Here is an 18,122-nt window from a genome sequence, read left to right as displayed (position 1 = left end):
ATATTTAGCATTTCATATGTTTATTGGACATTATATAAATATACATTATAAATAACATAATATACATTAAATTTACATTATTATTTTTGATATACCACAATATTTAAAAGGCATAGGTTTTAAAATAATATAAGATTTTATGTAAGCAATTATCCAGTAACATAGCAACTTAAAAATGTGCAAAAACATCTCAACGTGAAAAATAACACTTAAAACATACTGCGCAATAGCGCATCCCGTGCAAACGGTGTGTGATGCTCACCCGTGGAGAGCGAATCGCAGCCGTGGTCGAACAGCTCCCCCAGTGGTGAACTGTTGTTAGTGCGTCGCGCCTGTTTTCCATCGATGGCGTCCAGCGACTGATAGACGAACAGACCCACCGCGCACAGGAGATACGCCCAGAGAGGAGCCTAAACACATGCGAATAAATGAGACTGTTGTACGAATTTACCGTTTGTTTGTTTTTTACGACAGTACGATTGCGCTGTACCTGTTCGGTGGCGGTCGGGCAGTAATACACCAGCACCAGCGTGGTGAAGATGTTCGTCGCCAAACCGACGATGGTGATGAGGTTGGGTGCGATCCAGGGTGGCATCCTGTGCACAAGCCACTCCCAGTAGCGCTGCATGACGGGTTCGAGCAGCGAGCGTCCCGAGCTGCTGTAGCGATGCTCCTCCAGACGCTTCAGCTGGTGGCGCGACAAGACTGGCGCTGGCAGCTCGAACAAACGTCGCAATGCGCCGGGCGCGAACCAGCACGACGAATCCACGCCCCGCCCCCGCTCGCGGACCACAGCCCCGCCCCCGCCGCCCACTCATCACTCTCAGCCAATCACAGCCCGAGTCTGAGCCTGACTCCGCCCACTGCGCGCCCGCAGAGCCACAGCAGGATGGCTGGACACCTGCGAACAGATCAAAGTTCATTCATAACTGAAAAAATGAGTGAGCAAAGCCACAAAATGCTAATCATTTTACCTGTTCACCAATCGCGAGTTAGAAGACGCCTACAGGCCACGCCCCCAAACAAAAGCCACTCGAGATTACGTCACGACGGCCGATCGCGCCGCACTTCCTGTATCCTCACCACGGCTGCGACAAAACATTATTAAACTATTATTAAATATGCAGGACAATATTCTGAAAACTTGAGCAATGATTTACAGTAATTACACTTGATTAACATTTCGGAAAACGCGACATCAAATTACCAGTGTACGTTACTTATGAATGAAAATCGGAGTAATACCACAGACAAAATCAATAACAAACAGTAAAACATCAGATTTCACTTGTTTACAGTGATTACAGCACGTAAATACCATAGTAATACCATGGTATTCTTTGAAGCGTCTTGTAAATACCTTGGTATTTGGTTATTTTAATCAGTCAGTATTATGATATTATGATTTGATTCATCAGTGTACTTTTTAAAGAGATGCCATGCTACTGAAACCGGAATAATAATGATGTATATTGATATAATTACGATTATTATTATGTAACAGTAAGTGTTTAATCTGTCCGTTTCAGTGATTCCGGCTTTAACGGGTCAGATGACTGGAGAACCGCAGGTGTCTGTCACCGGTGGTCTGTCAGGGGTCTCAAGGCCGGTGTAAACGGTTGAGGGTTCGAATCCCGATCCGGTTCGCTGTTTGTTCGATCGTTTAACCTTCCAGCCGCGTAACGTTAACTCACCCGCCGACTGCAGACAGACTCCAGATTCGGAGAAGATGTGCGATCTGTCCGCTCGGTCCGGTGAAATCCTGACGTTTCTGCTCCGGTGTCGGTTCCGCCGGTCCCGGTCCGGTTAGCGCGAACTGCTAGCGCGACGCCGCCGGTCACTTCCGGCGCAGCTCAACGCGGACGCGTCAAGAGTGTCGTAGATGCGAGGAACTGCGCACACAGGCGCAGAAGTGACTCAAGAGCGTCGTAGATGCGCAGCGCAGGACCAGCGCTGAAAAAGCATCGCGCAAATAAATAAATACATTTTTTTTTTTTTAATTAATAAACTTTTTTTTTTTCTATTTTAGTATAACTAAAAACAAATAAATACCATAAATAAACATAATAAATACTTATTACTTATGTTTACTAAATGTTTTAAAATAAAATTGCATATTTATTCTACATAGTAGCGATTTTAAAATGTTTACAGAAGCTAACAGAGCTTTATTGCCATGTATGTTTCCACATACGAGGAATCTGTTTTAGTGTCACAACAACAACAACACATATAATAAAAATAAGATGTGAATGAAATACACGTATATACAAATATAAATAAACCACAAAAAAAAGAAGAAAAGAAATATATACAGGTTTGCTATAGATAAAAGTAGAATATGAATAGAATAAAAAATAAAGTTGTAGTAGTAAAGATGTACTAGGATTTAGGGTGATAAATAAGTATAAGGCTGCACATATTTTTATTGCACAATGGGAGAACATTTAACTGTTTATGAGGAAGATTGCCCGGCGAAATTATAATAGGCATCATATTACATAAATGCCTAAAAGTTTCTAAGTATTTATTTTTTGAATTATTAAACAATATCGAAAAAAAAAAAAATGTGTGGAAATATCTCTCTTTTTAAAAATTAATTCAGACAAAATTAACATCAAATTTCAACAAATATACATAAAGGATGTTTATATTATAACATGACCATAAACATTCAGAGAACTGAAAAAAAGAGAAAAACAACAACAAAAAAACAGATATTTCTTTCCTTTCCCTGAAGGATACATTACATTTGTACTACAAACCGGGGACATTACTTTACAAAACATTTCTCCATGACATAAAACAAAATTCCATTCTTTTTGTTATTAGTTAACATTAAGGTATTTTTTAACGATTCCATCTCTATTAAGAATAATATACAATTGGGTATACAGTTTGCTAATTTTTGTTTATGGATGTAATATTTACCGTGCAAAATGTAAAAGTTCACAACACATTTATACATTTTGCTTTTGTGTGTGTAAGAGCATATAACATCTTTTAAGGATAATTTATAATTAATATCTCTTGGGGCAAATAGAAAAAAAACTAACAGACCAAAATTTCAAAGATAAGTCACAGCATGTGGAAATATCTCTCTCTCTCTCTCTCTCTCTCTCTCTCTCTCTCTCTCTCTCTCTCTCTCTCTCTCTCTCTCTCTGTCTCTCTCTCTCTCTCTGTCTCTCTCTCTATCTCTCTCTCTCTCTCTCTCTCCCTCTCTGTCTCCCTCTCTCTCTCTGTCTCTCTCTCTCTCTGTCTGTCTCTCCCTCTCTCTCTCTGTCTCTCTCTCTCTCTCTGTCTCCCTCTCTCTCTCTGTCTCTCTCTCTCTCTTTAGGGGCGGAGCGTCTCATTTCACTTCATTTCTCGTATCTTTCTGCTGTAATCGTCATCGCATCAGTCTGACAAACGCAGAAGTTTCTCAAACCGCTTCAGTGTCGCTGGATAAAGTAACGTTTCACCGTCAAACACGCGCGCGTTTCTCCGGTCCGTTTTTCGCTCACCGCGTGTAAAAAAAAACTTGGAAAATTCTCCCGTTTTTTTTTTTCTTTTCTTATTTTTCTTTCTTTTTTGGGAGTCGCTTCATGTCTGTTGGCCAAGAGAACACGTGTCGAGGGAAGCATCGTCCTTCAAGAGCCAAAGAGAAGCTCTGAGGCACTTTACCGCGGGTTTGTGCAGCTTTTCGCTGTTTTATTTCGCTTCAAACGTTGAGTTTGGCGTGTTTGGTGGAACGCTCGCGTCTGACGTCACGCGTGTGGCCCCGCCCCCATCACCCCTCGCTCCATAATTACATGCTCTGAGCTTCGGTGAGTATATCATTATAAAACATGCACGCTTCATATTTTACTTTATTTATCTGAAATATTGCATGTGATAGAAGCTGTTTGGATTGTACAGAGCCACCGTTTTGTTTTAAAACTGAATTCTAACTTTATACATTCATTTTGTAATTTAAGTTTATGTATATAATATAGGATATATAGTTAAGCACTTAAAGTAGCAGCCAAAATATCCTAATAACCAGCTGCTGTGATGTCTGCTAATCAAAGAACACAATAAAAAAGTGTAAATCAATAACTTATGTAGTTTTAAGCTTTATCTCTATTTGATTTAGAATTTAGTGTTTGATATCTTTATTAAATTAGGCTTAAAAGATTGTTTTAAGTTCACATATATTAGAAGTTATTTTTTAAAGTGTAAGAAATTTTAAAATTGATAGCTCTCAATTATACTGTAATATTGAATGGCAATAGTCTATGGTTAAATATTAGGAAAAAACTTAATAGAGACATTGCGATTAATTTCTGAAAAATGTGTGATTAATTAGTAAAAGTTTTAATCGATTGACAGCACTAATATATATATATATATATATATATATATATATATATATATATATATATATATGTGTGTGTGTATATGTGTATATATATGTGTGTGTGTGTGTGTATATATATGTATATATATGTGTGTGTGTGTGTGTATATATATATAATAGCAGCTCTATTGTTTTATTGTATTCAGTCTGAGTTTCCTTCCTTAACCATCTCTATATTTGCGCTTCAGACCACAGATTCTGCAGAACAGACCGTCTGAATAACTTCTGCCAAATTTTTTTATGGTCACATTTGTTCTTTTCCATAATGTGCCTCAGACGGGCTGTTTTCTCACTGAACTGCAAATACAGCACAGTCTGGGAGTATAAATGACTCTAAAAGCTCCTCTTGTCAGAGTAGACTCATAAGTAATACCTTGTTTTTTATGCATTCTTGCATGTATGCTGCATCGGTGTAACGTGACTCCAGTGCACATGTATGTAAATCGTGTTGTGTTTGTAAACTCCTGCAGATCTGCATCTCAACCGGTTCCTGACCGGTAACCATGGCGACCCGAGGCCACGCCTCCAGCTCGTTAATGAGCAACCACACCAAAGAGCGAGTGACCATGGCCAAGGTCACGCTGGAGAACTTCTACAGCAACCTCATAACGCAACACGAGGAGAGGGAAATGAGGTAGAAACACAAAAATAAAGAGAGTTACAGCTTCACAAAGAGCCCTTTATTCTCTTCAGCAGCCCAAAACATGCTCAAGTCACACTTAAAGCATGATATTAAAGGAGCAGAGCACTGAATCAGTGATCTGAAGCGTTGTGCTCTGTCAGTGGAGCGTAACATCATTCCTCTGTGGTGAAACACTCTCTTCCTGTGTTGCTCATTCACTCAGTGTTTATAACATTCAGAGTTCTGTGCTAATGTTGACACGGAATGAACTTTCCAACCTGTTTACTTCCATAATATGATGGATTATTAGTGTGCTGCACAGTATTCACTGAATTCTACCTACTATTTGTTTAAAATTAATATATTTTGACTAATGTAGTAGTCTGCATATCGCAGAAATGTGCTGAGAAATATTGCAATTTGCATCTTGTAATCTATAACATTCTGTTGACAGGCAGCAAAAACTGGAGAAGGTGATGGATGAGGAAGGACTGCCTGATGAAGAGGTAACAAACGCACACTTCACACCAAGAACAGTAATCATAACTATAACCATAATGATCATGATAACTACAACTGCAATTGTAACGATATTTATAACGATAACTAGAATGATAACAATAACTGTAATCATAATGATATTTATAACAATAACTAGAATGATAACGTTACTTATAACGATAACTGTAATAATAACTAGAACCGTAATAACTAAAATCGTTAAATCTGTATGACTGCAGTAGCTGTAACAATAAATGTAATCATAACTATGTCTGTACCGATAACTATAATGATAGCAGTAGCTATAATGATAACTGTAATAATAACGATATCTGTACCGATAACTGTAATCATAACTAGAACAGTAATGATAACTAAAATTATTAAATCTGTAATGATAGCAGTAGCTGTAACAATAAATGTAATCATAACTATATCTGGACCGATAACCGTAATCATAACAATATCTGTACCGATAACTATGATAACATTGCTAGCATTGCACGAAAACTGTAATTAAAACAACATTGTTACTGATAACTATAATGATAACGGTAATTATAATGACAACTGTAATCATAGCGATATCTGTACCGATAGCTGTGACAACAGTAGCTTTAACGAAAATTGTAATCATAACAATGTTTGTACCGATAACTATAATGATATCTGTAATTATAGTGATATCTGTATTTGTTTGTTTGTTTGTTTATTTGACAAAAAAAGTAGTGAATACACTCAATTCGTCAAGGATAACACAATAAAGTTTAAAATAAAACTTGTTTCCATTGTGGTCCTTGATGTAAAGACTAATGTACCACTAATTATAATGATGACAGTAGCTATAACGATAACTGTAATCATAGCGATATCTGTAACGATAACAGTAAATGTAACATTAATCATAACGATAACTGTAATAAAAAAGCTAATGATAACAAAAACTGTAAACAAACAATATCTCGTAACAATAAGTTAAATGGTAACAATACCTATAATGATAACTGTAATCATAATTATATTCGTTACTATAATGATAACGTAAATGATAATGATAACTTAATGCTAAATGAAAACAATAACTGTAAACAAATTAAATGGTAACAATACCTATAATGGTAATGATAACTATAATCATAATTATAATCGTTACTATAATGATAACGCAAATGATAACTTAACTATAACGATAACTATATTAGATTGTCATTGTTCTTATCGTTCATCAGCTGGAAAGAAAAATAGTTGTGAATGTTATAGTTGTGGTATGGACTTTGCGATTCTTTATATCGACTTACCTTAGTTAGATAACTATCTTACGTAGTTATTGTTACAGTAAATGTGTCTTTACACACATAAGTATATGAATATATAAATATTTCCATATATGTACTTGTGTTCCAGAAGCGCATGCGTCGCTCCCAACACGCTCGTAAGGAGACCGAGTTCCTGCGTCTGAAGAGAACCAGACTGGGTCTGGACGACTTCGAGTCGCTGAAGGTGATTGGACGAGGAGCATTTGGGGAGGTGATTATGATAATGAGCGCTGATGACACACTGATGAATCTGTGTGTGTGTGTGTGTGTGTGTGTGTTATACAGTAACTAAGTGTGTTTCTGCTGTCCGCAGGTGCGTCTGGTCCAGAAGAAAGACACGGGACATGTTTACGCCATGAAGATCCTTCGCAAAGCCGACATGCTGCAGAAAGAGCAGGTGACGCCATTAAAAACACATCATGATCAAATGCAAATCGAGAACAAAATATTAATAAATAAAATAAAGCTATTTTATTTATTTTGTGTTGTTTTATTATATTTAATATATAGCTATTTGATGTTATTTCATTCTAGTAATTTTTTTAATAATATAAAAAATGTGTAATTTTGTTGTTGATTTAATTTTTGTGTCTATTTTGTCATTGTATGTCATTGTCATTTTTGTTTTATCGTATAATTTAATTTGGTTATTTTGTTTTGTTTTATTTTATATTTTATTTTTTTTAATTTTTTTTTTATTATATCATTGTGCCATTTTTGTTGTATTAATTTTTTTGGGAGGTTAATTAATGTTATTTTATTTTGTAATTTTATGTTATTTTTGTAGTTTATTTGATGTAATTTGCATAATTTTTATTTGATTTTCTGTCATTCTTGTCATGTCATTGTGCCATTTTGTAATTTTTGTTTGATTTTATTATTTTATTTGATGTTATTTCGTTTTATTTATTGTGTAATGTTATGCTATTTTTAATTTTACATCATTTTATTTTGTCATTTTTATTTTTTTAAGAATTTTATTTTGTTTTAATTTATTTATACTGAATTTTCTTACATGACATTTAATTTTTGTTATTTTATCTTATGGTTTTGATGTTCTGTTCTGTCTCAGGTGGGTCATATCCGGGCGGAGCGGGACATCTTGGTTCAGGCAGACAGTCTGTGGGTGGTGAAAATGTTCTACAGTTTTCAAGACAAACTGAACCTTTACTTGCTCATGGAGTTCCTGCCCGGAGGTGCGTTTGTGTAACGAACTTCTTCATTTGGTACTCAAGTAGATATCAGATATGTCTTCAGATTCACTTCATTTTGCTTTATTAGACTTTTCTTCAGAACCTTTCAAACGATTCACTGAAAAAGAACTGACTCATAAGAATAAATCGATTTGATTCTTTTAAATTAATCAGTGAATCAAGAATCCGAATCGCTCCTTGTCCTTTTGTTCATAGCCAGGGTTTGAAAATTAGTGAGGTCTTGTGTGGGGTTAAGCTATAATAACCCCTATAAATACTCATTAGACTAAACACTTTAAAAGAGACAGAGATGGAGATGTTTGGAGGGATGAACACTGTACAATTATACCATAGGCTATTTATTGCATCAAAATTTGTTAATAATATTTTAATTATTATTAAAATTTAACAACTGTACTGAATGAAATAGCATAGACTTGTTCGTGGCTAGTGTTTGCGTATTTCATTTCATTCTGTAACCTACTTGTTCTACAGATCTGTGTAGGAAATGCTACTGTTTTTGATAGCGTTGATAACGTTTCTAATAGATAATATCATGATGGGTTTTTTTTTTGCGTTTCCCTTGCCAAATGTGCTATCCTGTCTGTGGGCTTTTTTTGATTACTGTTAGTTTAAGTGCCGGCGATGCAGTGTTGCCAGATATTGCTATAAAAAGTAAATAAATAAACCAAAATGATTTCAAATATTTTGCAAATAAATTAAGATAAGGATATCGCTAGTAACCCTAAACTGCAACTTCCCACTTTATTAACTTTCTAAAGACGAGTCCAAAAACGCTTATAATTGCTGGATCTGGCAACCCGGAGGCTGCTAAACATTCTTGCAAACTGTCTAAACTGAAATATATATGTAGACACTCATATGAGGAGTTTTAATCAGCAAACTAGTCATTCGGAGAACAAATTTCTATTTTCGAACATGAGGTCCGGACCTCATAGCTGGCTACGTGAAGTACGTGAAATATCAAAGTCTGACCGATCTCTTGCGTTCTCCAGGAGACATGATGACGCTGCTGATGAAGAAGGACACACTGACCGAGGAGGAGACGCAGTTTTACGTAGCTGAGACGGTTCTGGCCATCGACTTTATCCATCAGCTGGGCTTCATTCACCGAGACATCAAACCAGATAACCTGCTGCTGGACTCTAAGGTCAAACACCCTGACAGGGACAGGAAGTGGCTCAATAACCCACTTCCTGTGCCCTCTTCTGCTTTCACAGCACTTCTCTGTCAGTGTTTCATTACCTGTGTGTGTGTGTGTGTGTGTGTTTTAGGGTCACGTCAAACTGTCTGATTTCGGCTTGTGTACGGGACTCAAAAAGGCGCATCGGACTGAGTTTTATCGCAACCTGAACCACAGCCAATCAAACGACCTCAGTGAGTGAACAAAGCTTCAGGCTAATCGGAATTCTGTTTTCGAACTAATCCGATGTACGGAATTCCCGTGTCGGACTTCCAAACAGCGCAAACTCCCATAGACTTTCATTCAGGGCGTGAAAACTTTTGCACAAAAATTCCTATAGGCTGAAGCCTATGCTAGAAACGTGTTAGCAATCATGCCAGAAACATAGCAAAGTGCTAACTCATGTCAGCAACATGCTAATCATATGAGCATTGTCTTACAATATCCAAACAACACGTTCATTCATGTTAGCTGTGTGCTAACATTTTAATGACATGCTAATTCATGCTAGTCTAGTGTTAAAACAGGTTAGCTGCATGTTGATTCATGTTAGCAACATGTTAAACATGCTAGAAACATGTTAGGTATGTGCTAAGACAGATTAGAAACATGCTAGCAACATGCTAATCATGCGAACATTGTCTTACAACATCCAAACAACATGTTAATTCATGTTAGCCATGTGCTAACATGTTAACGACGTGTTAATTTATGTAAGCCTAGAGTTAAAATGTTAATTTAAGCTAGCAACATGTTACACATGTTAGATACATGTTAGCCATGTGTTACAACAGGTTAGAAACATGCTAGCATTGTTTTAAAACATGATAGCAACATGCTAAACATGTTACAGAACATGCTAGCAATGTTAATTCAAGCATGGTGTTAAAACATGTTAGCAGAATGTTAAACATTAGAAACGTTAGCAACTAGAGCTATGCTAGCACATTCATGTTTGCATAGTGTTAAATCATGTTAGCAACATGTTAATTCAAGCTAGCAACATGTTAAACGTATTAGAAACAATGTGCTAAAACAGTTTAGAAACGTGTTAACAGTTTTAAAACATGATAGCAACATGCTAAACATGTTTGCACATTTTAATTCATGCTAGCATAGTGATAAAAATGCTAACAACACATTTAACATGCTAGCAGCATGATATTTCATGTTAATGTTTTAAATTTGCTAGCCATGTGTTAAACACGCTAGAGACATGCTTGCACATTCATGTTTGCATAATGTTAAAACATGTTAGCAACACATTAAACATGCTAACATCATGGTAATTCATGTTAGCCATGTGTTAAAACATGTTAGCACCATGTTAGAGACATGTTAGCAACATGCTAGTTCATACTAACATGATGTTAAAACCTGTTAATAGTAATATTGATTCATGCTAGCAACATGTCAAACGTGGTAGAAATATGTTAGCATCATGCTAGTTCATGTTAGCCATGTGGTAAAACATGTTAGAAACATGTTACAACATGCTAATTCATGCTAGCATAGCGTTAAAACGTGCTAATTCATGCTAACAACATGCTTAAAGATTTTAACAAAATGTTAAGTCATGTTAGTTACATTTAATTGACTTTCTCTGAGTAAAATCTTCAAACTTTGAGTTATTTGAAACTTTTAGATTTGGTTTTGTATTAATTGAGTAATTTGCGCATGTTTCTTGTAGCGTTTCAGCACATGAACTCCAAGAGGAAGGCCGAGACGTGGAAGAGAAACCGGAGGCAGCTGGTCAGTGTTAGCGACGGCTTCATTAGCCCGTTCACAGCACACAGGAAGTGATGTGTTATGTTGCTCCGCCTCTTTTCAGGCCTTCTCCACGGTGGGAACGCCGGACTACATCGCGCCGGAGGTCTTTATGCAGACCGGATACAACAAGCTCTGCGATTGGTGGAGTCTGGGCGTCATCATGTACGAGATGCTGATTGGTAAGAAGCAAAATTTATGCAAATGAGATTACGAACCGTCAGAATCGCTCGGAATATCCGTTTTTAATGAAAAACAATTAAAAATATTAGCAAATCAGATCATTGGATTGATGTTGCGATGTTGTTTCGGCGTCACACTTTTCATACAGATTTTATTGACATTTCAGCATTGATTCGTAAGTGTTTTGTTAACTTTTTTTTCAAACTATTTAACATTTAACGTTATTTCAACTGACATTATTTCAGAGGCTAGCTAGGTAACGCTGGCTAACATTAGCTAGCTGCTTAGCGTCAGTAACTGTGTGACGCTGTAGCATTTAGATCATAAAATAAGTGGTGTTTTTCTGATAAGGAAGACTTTTTTTTTTTAAATTGTAAAAAGTTTATTATGAATTAAACAATGTACATGATCTTGTAACTTTGTATTATTCAACTTTGTTTTCAAAAAGTTTCAAAATGTTTTTTTGCATGTTTTTATAAGAATACAAAATTAATAGCTCTTACATATTTTTTAATGGTAAAGAATATATATATTATAAGAATATATAGACATAAGACATTCTTTAAGTCATTACAGACAAATGATGCATTGCATTGAAATGTTAGTAATGTTAATAATATTAAATCAAGAAGAAAGAAATTAATTAAAGAGTGGTTTAAAATAAACTATATCAAGAAAGAAAAAATATTTTTTAATAAATGAATTCTTCAAAATAACTTACACCACAAAAGAAGAATTATTTTTTAATTTTTAAAATAAATTAAATTAATGTTTTAAATTTAATTACATCAACAAGAAAAATGCAATTTTAAATATTAAAATAAATTAATTCTTCAAAATAAATTGCGAAGAAGGAAAAATTAAAAAAAATTAATTAACTTTATGCTTCAAAATAAATTACATGAAGTTGGAAAAATAATTTGAAATTATTAAAATAAATTCATTAAAATAATGTTTTAAAATGAATTAAAAATTAAAATTGTAATTGTATTTAAATTTAAATTTAATGCATTGAGAAAGAAATAAATTCATTTGAAATTATTAAAATAATTACATTATTGCCTCAAAATAAAATACATAAAGTTGGAAAAATAACTTAATTATTAAAATAAGTTACATCAATAAGGAAAAATATTTTAATTATTAAAATAACATAAATTAATGCTTAAAAATAAATTAGGTTGAAAAGGAAAAAAAATTATTGAAATGATTAAAATAATTACATTAATGCATATATCAAAATAAAATACATCAAGAAGGAATTTTTTTTTTTAATTATTAAAATAAACTAATTAAATGAATCCTTCAAAAATAAATTACATCAGTAAGTAAAAATATGAAATGAAAATTGAATTATTAGAATAAATGAGTGCTATTTATTCAATTAAAGCCCCTCTAAGACGGCTGCGACACTGGCCGATCTCTACGGAGTGTGTGTTGTTGTAGTTGAAGTGTGTGTGTGTGTGTGTGTGTAGGCTACCCTCCGTTCTGCTCAGAAACTCCTCAGGAGACCTATAAGAAGGTGATGAGCTGGAAGGAGACGCTGGTGTTTCCTCCGGAGGTGCCGATCTCGGAGCGAGCGAAGGCTCTGATCCTGCGCTTCTGCTGCGAGGCCGAGCATCGCATCGGAGCCGCCGGCGTCGACGAGATCAAGAGGAACGGCTTCTTCGAGGGCGTCGATTACGATCACATCAGGTCTGACCGCGTGACGCGTGTGTTTGATCGTGCGTGGAGTTTCTGATCTTACGATGATTCTCCTCTCGTTCGCAGAGAGAGACCTGCCGCGATCCCCATCGAGATCAAGAGCATCGACGACACGTCCAACTTCGACGAGTTCCCCGAGTCCGACATCCTGCAGCCCACGAGTAAGAGCTTTACATTCCACTCATTCCTCCAAAAATCAATGCTTACATTACGAAGGAGCAAAAAAAGGAAATAAAATTAATGCTTGAATTAACATTTAAAGAACAAAAAAGTTGTTTAAAATGAAAAATTAAGTAAAATTAATTATATCAAGAATAATAAAACAAAAAAATTAATAAAGTAAATTAAATAAATGAATGCCTCAAAATAAATTACATCAACAGGGACAAATTAGTTAAATAATTATTGATATAAATTAAATAAAAACATACTACATCAAGGAAAGTTTAAATTTTTACTAACTTTTAAAATTCATTCTTCAAAATAAATTACATCAAGAGTGAAAAATTGTTCATTATCAACGTAACTTAATTAAATAAATGCTTTAGAATGACATCAGGAAGGGCAAATTAAATAATTATTAAATTAACACTTCAAAATAAATTACATCAAGTGCAAATTTAATTAAAGTAAATTAATTAAATTAATTTTTCAAAATAAATTACATCAATAAGGACAAATTAGATCATATTATCCGCACTGATGTAAAAGAAGCACAAACTAAATTACTTAATTAATTAAATAAATTATTCAACATAATTTACACCAAGAAGCAAAAATGTAATGAATTAATTACATTAAATTAATGCTTCAAAATAAATTACATCAAGAATGAACATTTTAAACTGTTTAAATGTTTGTATCTCCAAAAATTAATTGAAGTAGAAACAATTATATCATTAAAATGTATTAATATAACATTATTATAATAAAAACTGCCTTGTGTGCCTTTTAGAAATTTTTATAGAAATCAATTGTTAATTGTGGCCTTTAAAATTATAGCAGCGTAACTGACAGGTTTCCCTGAATAATTCACAGCAATAGAGAAATTGATGTACTGTTCCTGATATTTATACACACACACACACACACACACACACACACAGCCGTTCAAAAGTTTGGGTTCAGCAAGATTTTCAATGCTTTTTTAAAGACGTCTCTTTTGCTTATCAAGGTTGTATTTATTTGATCAAAAATAGAGAAAAAACAGTAATATTGTGAAATATTACTACAATTTAAAACAACAGTTTTCTATTTTAATATACTTTAAAATGCAATTTATTTCTGTGATGCAAAGCTGTATTTTCAGCATCATTACTCCAGTCTCCAGAATCACATGATCCTCCAGAAATCATTCTGATGTATTATCAATATGCTTATTTATATATTTTAATTTTTTTGTGATCCTTTTTTCAGGATTCTTTGATGAGTAAAAAGTCAAAATATATATATTTTCTAACAATATAAGTCTTTACTATCGCTTCTTTTAACCAGTTTAACACATCCTTGCTGAATTAATTTCTTTAAATTCTTAAAAAATGACGGATCCCAAACTTTTGAAGGGCGGCGTATGTATTGAATCGTGTGAGTCGTGAAGCTTGTGTTTGAACGCTGTTCTGCTGCTCTGTTGAGGTCCGGCGGTGGCCAGCAACCATCACCCAGAGTCAGACTACAAGAACAAGGACTGGGTCTTCATCAACTACACCTACAAGCGCTTCGAGGGCCTGACGGCCAGAGGAGCCATCCCCGCCTACATGAAGAGCGGCAAGCGATGAAGCCTGAGCCATTCTCAAACGCTTAGCGTGGCTTAATGCATTCAAACTGTGTTTTTAACCTTCAAAAATCTAAACCTTCTATTTTCCATCTTATTGAGACTCAAATAATACAATTTCATGATTTTATTTTTTCAAAACTTGACTCTTATATTTGTATCCTACTGGTTAACTCGCACCTTTGGGGTATAAATTCACTGAAAACAGAAACTTGTTTATCAATGCTTGTTACAACATGGACGTAACGTGGAGTACAGACCTTTTTAAAAGAAGACACACAGCAGATTATTGCTGAAGTGAAAGCATCTCGTATAAAAAAGTTATAAAAGTTTACAGTAAAGATAATGTAGTAAACTAATTGTTTTATATTTTATAAAACATGTTGCACTCTAAAATTGCTATGAAATCAAAGCCATTTATCTAAACAAGTTGTGTTCCAAATTTGAAGTTGATATCTCTAAAATTGCGGTTCCTGTGAGATTTTGTTTGGGTGCTATACCAAAAATAACCACTGGGTTAGACCCAAACTCTATTGAGTTTTCTGTCACAAATTAATCATTTTCTATCACTTCTATAACAAAACAGTCACCAAATATGGAACCTTGACTGTCAGACCTTTCCAACGATATGTGTTTTGTCAAGATTACAAAAAGATTTTCCTTACACACACTTGAACCTAAAATAATCATGCATAAAATTCGAAAAGTACGTGAGCATTTGAGTGTGCGGTAAAAACTAGAGTAGAGCGCCATCTACTGTTAAAATTTAAACTCAGAATCGCGATTTATCATCGCAGCCCTAATATAATGTACAGACAAGCAGATATAAGCCACAATACGAACGCAACACGTTTAATTACGCGTTTAGCGTTTTCCTTCATTTACATTTACATTTATGCATTTAGCAGACGCTTTTATCCAAAGTGACTTACATTGCATTCAAGTTACAGTTTTTTTTTTTACATTTTATCAGCTCTTGCTTTCCCTGGGAATCGAACCCATGATCTTGGCGTTGCTAGTGCCATGCTCTACTATTTGAGCTACAGGAAAGCCTTTATAAGGAAAACGTTTAACGTTGCTTAATGCGTTAAGACAGTGTTTTTAAATGACCAAACTCAATAAACATTATTAATAAATCATACTATGTACAGACGAACTTGAGTTTGGTCTTTTAAAACACTGTTTTAAAGCATTAAGCCACGTTAAGCGTTTTCGTCCAATAGAAAAACGTTTAGGAAACGCTTAACGCATAATTAAGCGATATTATGGCTAATATCTGCTTGTCTGTACATAGTATGATTTATTAAGTGTTTGGTCATTTAAAAAACACTGTTTTAATGCATTAAGCTGTAAAGTTATGGGAAATATAATAATTAATGCGGAATTAAACGCGTTGCGTTTTTATTTTGAACTCATCTGCTTGTTTGTACATGGTATACTTTATTAATAATGTGTTTGAGTTTGGTCTATTAAAAACACTGTTTTAATGCATTAAGCCACGTTAAGCGTTTTTCTCGTTAAGCTTTTAAGAATTTCCCATTCAGAGCTGCGCACAGACCAAAACACTAGCGAACAAATCATCAATCGACACTTCGCTTCGTTTTCACTTTATATTCACACCTGAAGATCATCAAAGTCGAGTTTTTATGCTGGAAAGCTTTTGTGGGTAAGTTTTAGCAGATCTAATACCAAAAAAATGCTTGTTTTTCTATAAACGCATTACTTTTGTAACGTTAGCGCCTCCCTTACGAAAATTAACCATGGTTTTTTACTACAAATAAAACCAAAAAAAACATGATTCCTATAGTTAAACCATAGTAACCACAAATTAACCATGGTCTTGCTACACTAACCATAGTTTAACCAACTGCGGTTATACAAAACAAATATGGTTACACTTTTACTATAATAAAACCATGGTTAATTTTTGTAAGGTTTATGAAGTGCTGTGGATGTTTGAAGCTTTATATATATATATATGTATATATATATATATATATATATATATACACATACACATATATACTCTACCAGTCAAAAGTTTTTAATGTCTTTTAAAGAGTTCTCTTCTGCTCACCAAGCCTGCATTTATTTGATCCAAAATGCAGCAAAAGTAGTAATATTGTGAAATATTTTTACTATTTAAAATAACTGTTTTCTATTTGAATATATTTAGAGAAGCAATTTATTCCTTTGATGGTAAAGCTGAATTTTCAGCATCATTACGCCAGTCTTCAGTGTCACATGATCCTTCAGAAATCATTCTAATATGCTGATTTGCTGCTCAAAAACATTTATTAGTATTATTATTATGTTGAAAACAGCTGAGTATAATTTTTTCAGGTTTCTTTGATGAATAGAAAGTTCAGACGAACAGCATTTATCTGAAATAGAAATCTTTTGTAACATTATAAATGTCTTTATCAACACTTTTGATCAATTTAAAGCATCCTTGCTAAATAAAAGTATTAATTTCTATAAAAATGAAAAAGAATTACACTGACTCCAAGCTTTTGAATGGTATAATGTTACAAAAGATTTATATTTCAGATAAATGTTGATCTTCTGAACTTTCAATTCTTCAAAGTAACCTGAAAAAAAAATCTACTCGGCTGTTTTCAACATAATAATAATAATAATGTTTTTCTGAGCAGCATATTAGAATGATTTCTGAAGATCATGTGACACTGAAGACTGCAGTAATGATGCTGAAAATACAGCTGCGCATCACAGAAATAAATTACAGTTTAAAATATATTCAAACAGAGAGGAGTTATTTTAAACAGTAAAAATATTTCACAATTTTACTGTTTTTGCTGTACTTTGGATCAAATAAATGCAGGCTTGGTGAGCAGAAGAGACTTCTGTAAAAAACATTATAAATCTTACTGTTCAAAAACTTTTGACTGGTAGTGAACATACTGTATTTTGTGTCTTATAACATCATTTTCAGGGCTAGAAAGCCTCATGTTTGTCCATCAGCAGTTTATTTTTGATTATTATGACAAGTTATGGGTGCCGCCCCATAGATGCAGTTAGTGTTAGTATGATTCGGATGTTTTTTTATCGCGTGAATGTGTGTTTGAAGCGTTTCTGGCTCTCATTCTGAGCTTTCATGGCTGTATTTGTTTATGGACGGTCACGTCATGAGATTTGACTGCTGCTGATTTGACTGTCAAAGGTACGGACTGGTCACATGATCACACAATCTGCCTTCATGAATGAATGGACTCGCTTATGTCAGTACGATACAATCATTTGGTACGATCAATCATCTGTAGTTTAATGTGTCGCATACCTTTCATTTCAATAGTAGTTTCTTGTAAAAGACTCTTGTTTTGTTTTTTTTCTCATCTAGCATGCAGTGCATCATTAAATATTTTTATATTGATATTTAACCGTCTTTAATCGTATCTGCAGAGCTGTATTTGTAATGTGTGTGTTTGTATCTTCAGTGTATTTTCTTCATGTCCAAAAAGTGCA

The 18,122-nt window shown here is 34.2% G+C and overlaps 2 protein-coding genes across 2 annotated transcripts in view; one reads left to right on the top strand and one right to left on the bottom strand.

The window, feature by feature from the left end:
* Positions 1-923, bottom strand: part of cept1b (choline/ethanolamine phosphotransferase 1b) — an 11,899-nt gene extending 10,976 nt beyond the window's left edge. Inside the window, exons 1-3 of the mRNA XM_058760225.1 lie at positions 902-923; positions 491-813; positions 263-410 (exon numbers count right to left, since the gene is read on the bottom strand). Of these exons, the coding sequence (XP_058616208.1) occupies positions 263-410; positions 491-813; positions 902-923 (493 nt within the window). The remainder of the gene's footprint in view (positions 1-262; positions 411-490; positions 814-901) is intronic.
* Positions 924-3,516: 2,593 nt separating this feature from the next.
* On the top strand, positions 3,517-16,719 carry stk38b (serine/threonine kinase 38b). The gene is made up of 13 exons (XM_058761922.1): positions 3,517-3,806; positions 4,849-5,012; positions 5,455-5,506; positions 6,906-7,028; positions 7,131-7,214; positions 7,890-8,013; positions 9,027-9,181; positions 9,306-9,408; positions 10,905-10,966; positions 11,046-11,163; positions 12,640-12,859; positions 12,935-13,029; positions 14,501-16,719. Exons 2-13 carry the CDS (start codon positions 4,882-4,884, stop codon positions 14,641-14,643), a joined length of 1,410 nt encoding a protein of 469 aa, XP_058617905.1. The 5' UTR covers positions 3,517-3,806; positions 4,849-4,881; the 3' UTR covers positions 14,644-16,719.
* The last annotated feature ends 1,403 nt before the right edge of the window (positions 16,720-18,122 follow it).

The sequence above is a fragment of the Onychostoma macrolepis genome, chromosome 22 (assembly GCF_012432095.1).
Source record: "Onychostoma macrolepis isolate SWU-2019 chromosome 22, ASM1243209v1, whole genome shotgun sequence".
In the NCBI taxonomy this organism is placed as follows: Eukaryota; Metazoa; Chordata; class Actinopteri; order Cypriniformes; family Cyprinidae; genus Onychostoma; species Onychostoma macrolepis.
This window is presented reverse-complemented; position numbering and strand designations above follow the sequence as displayed.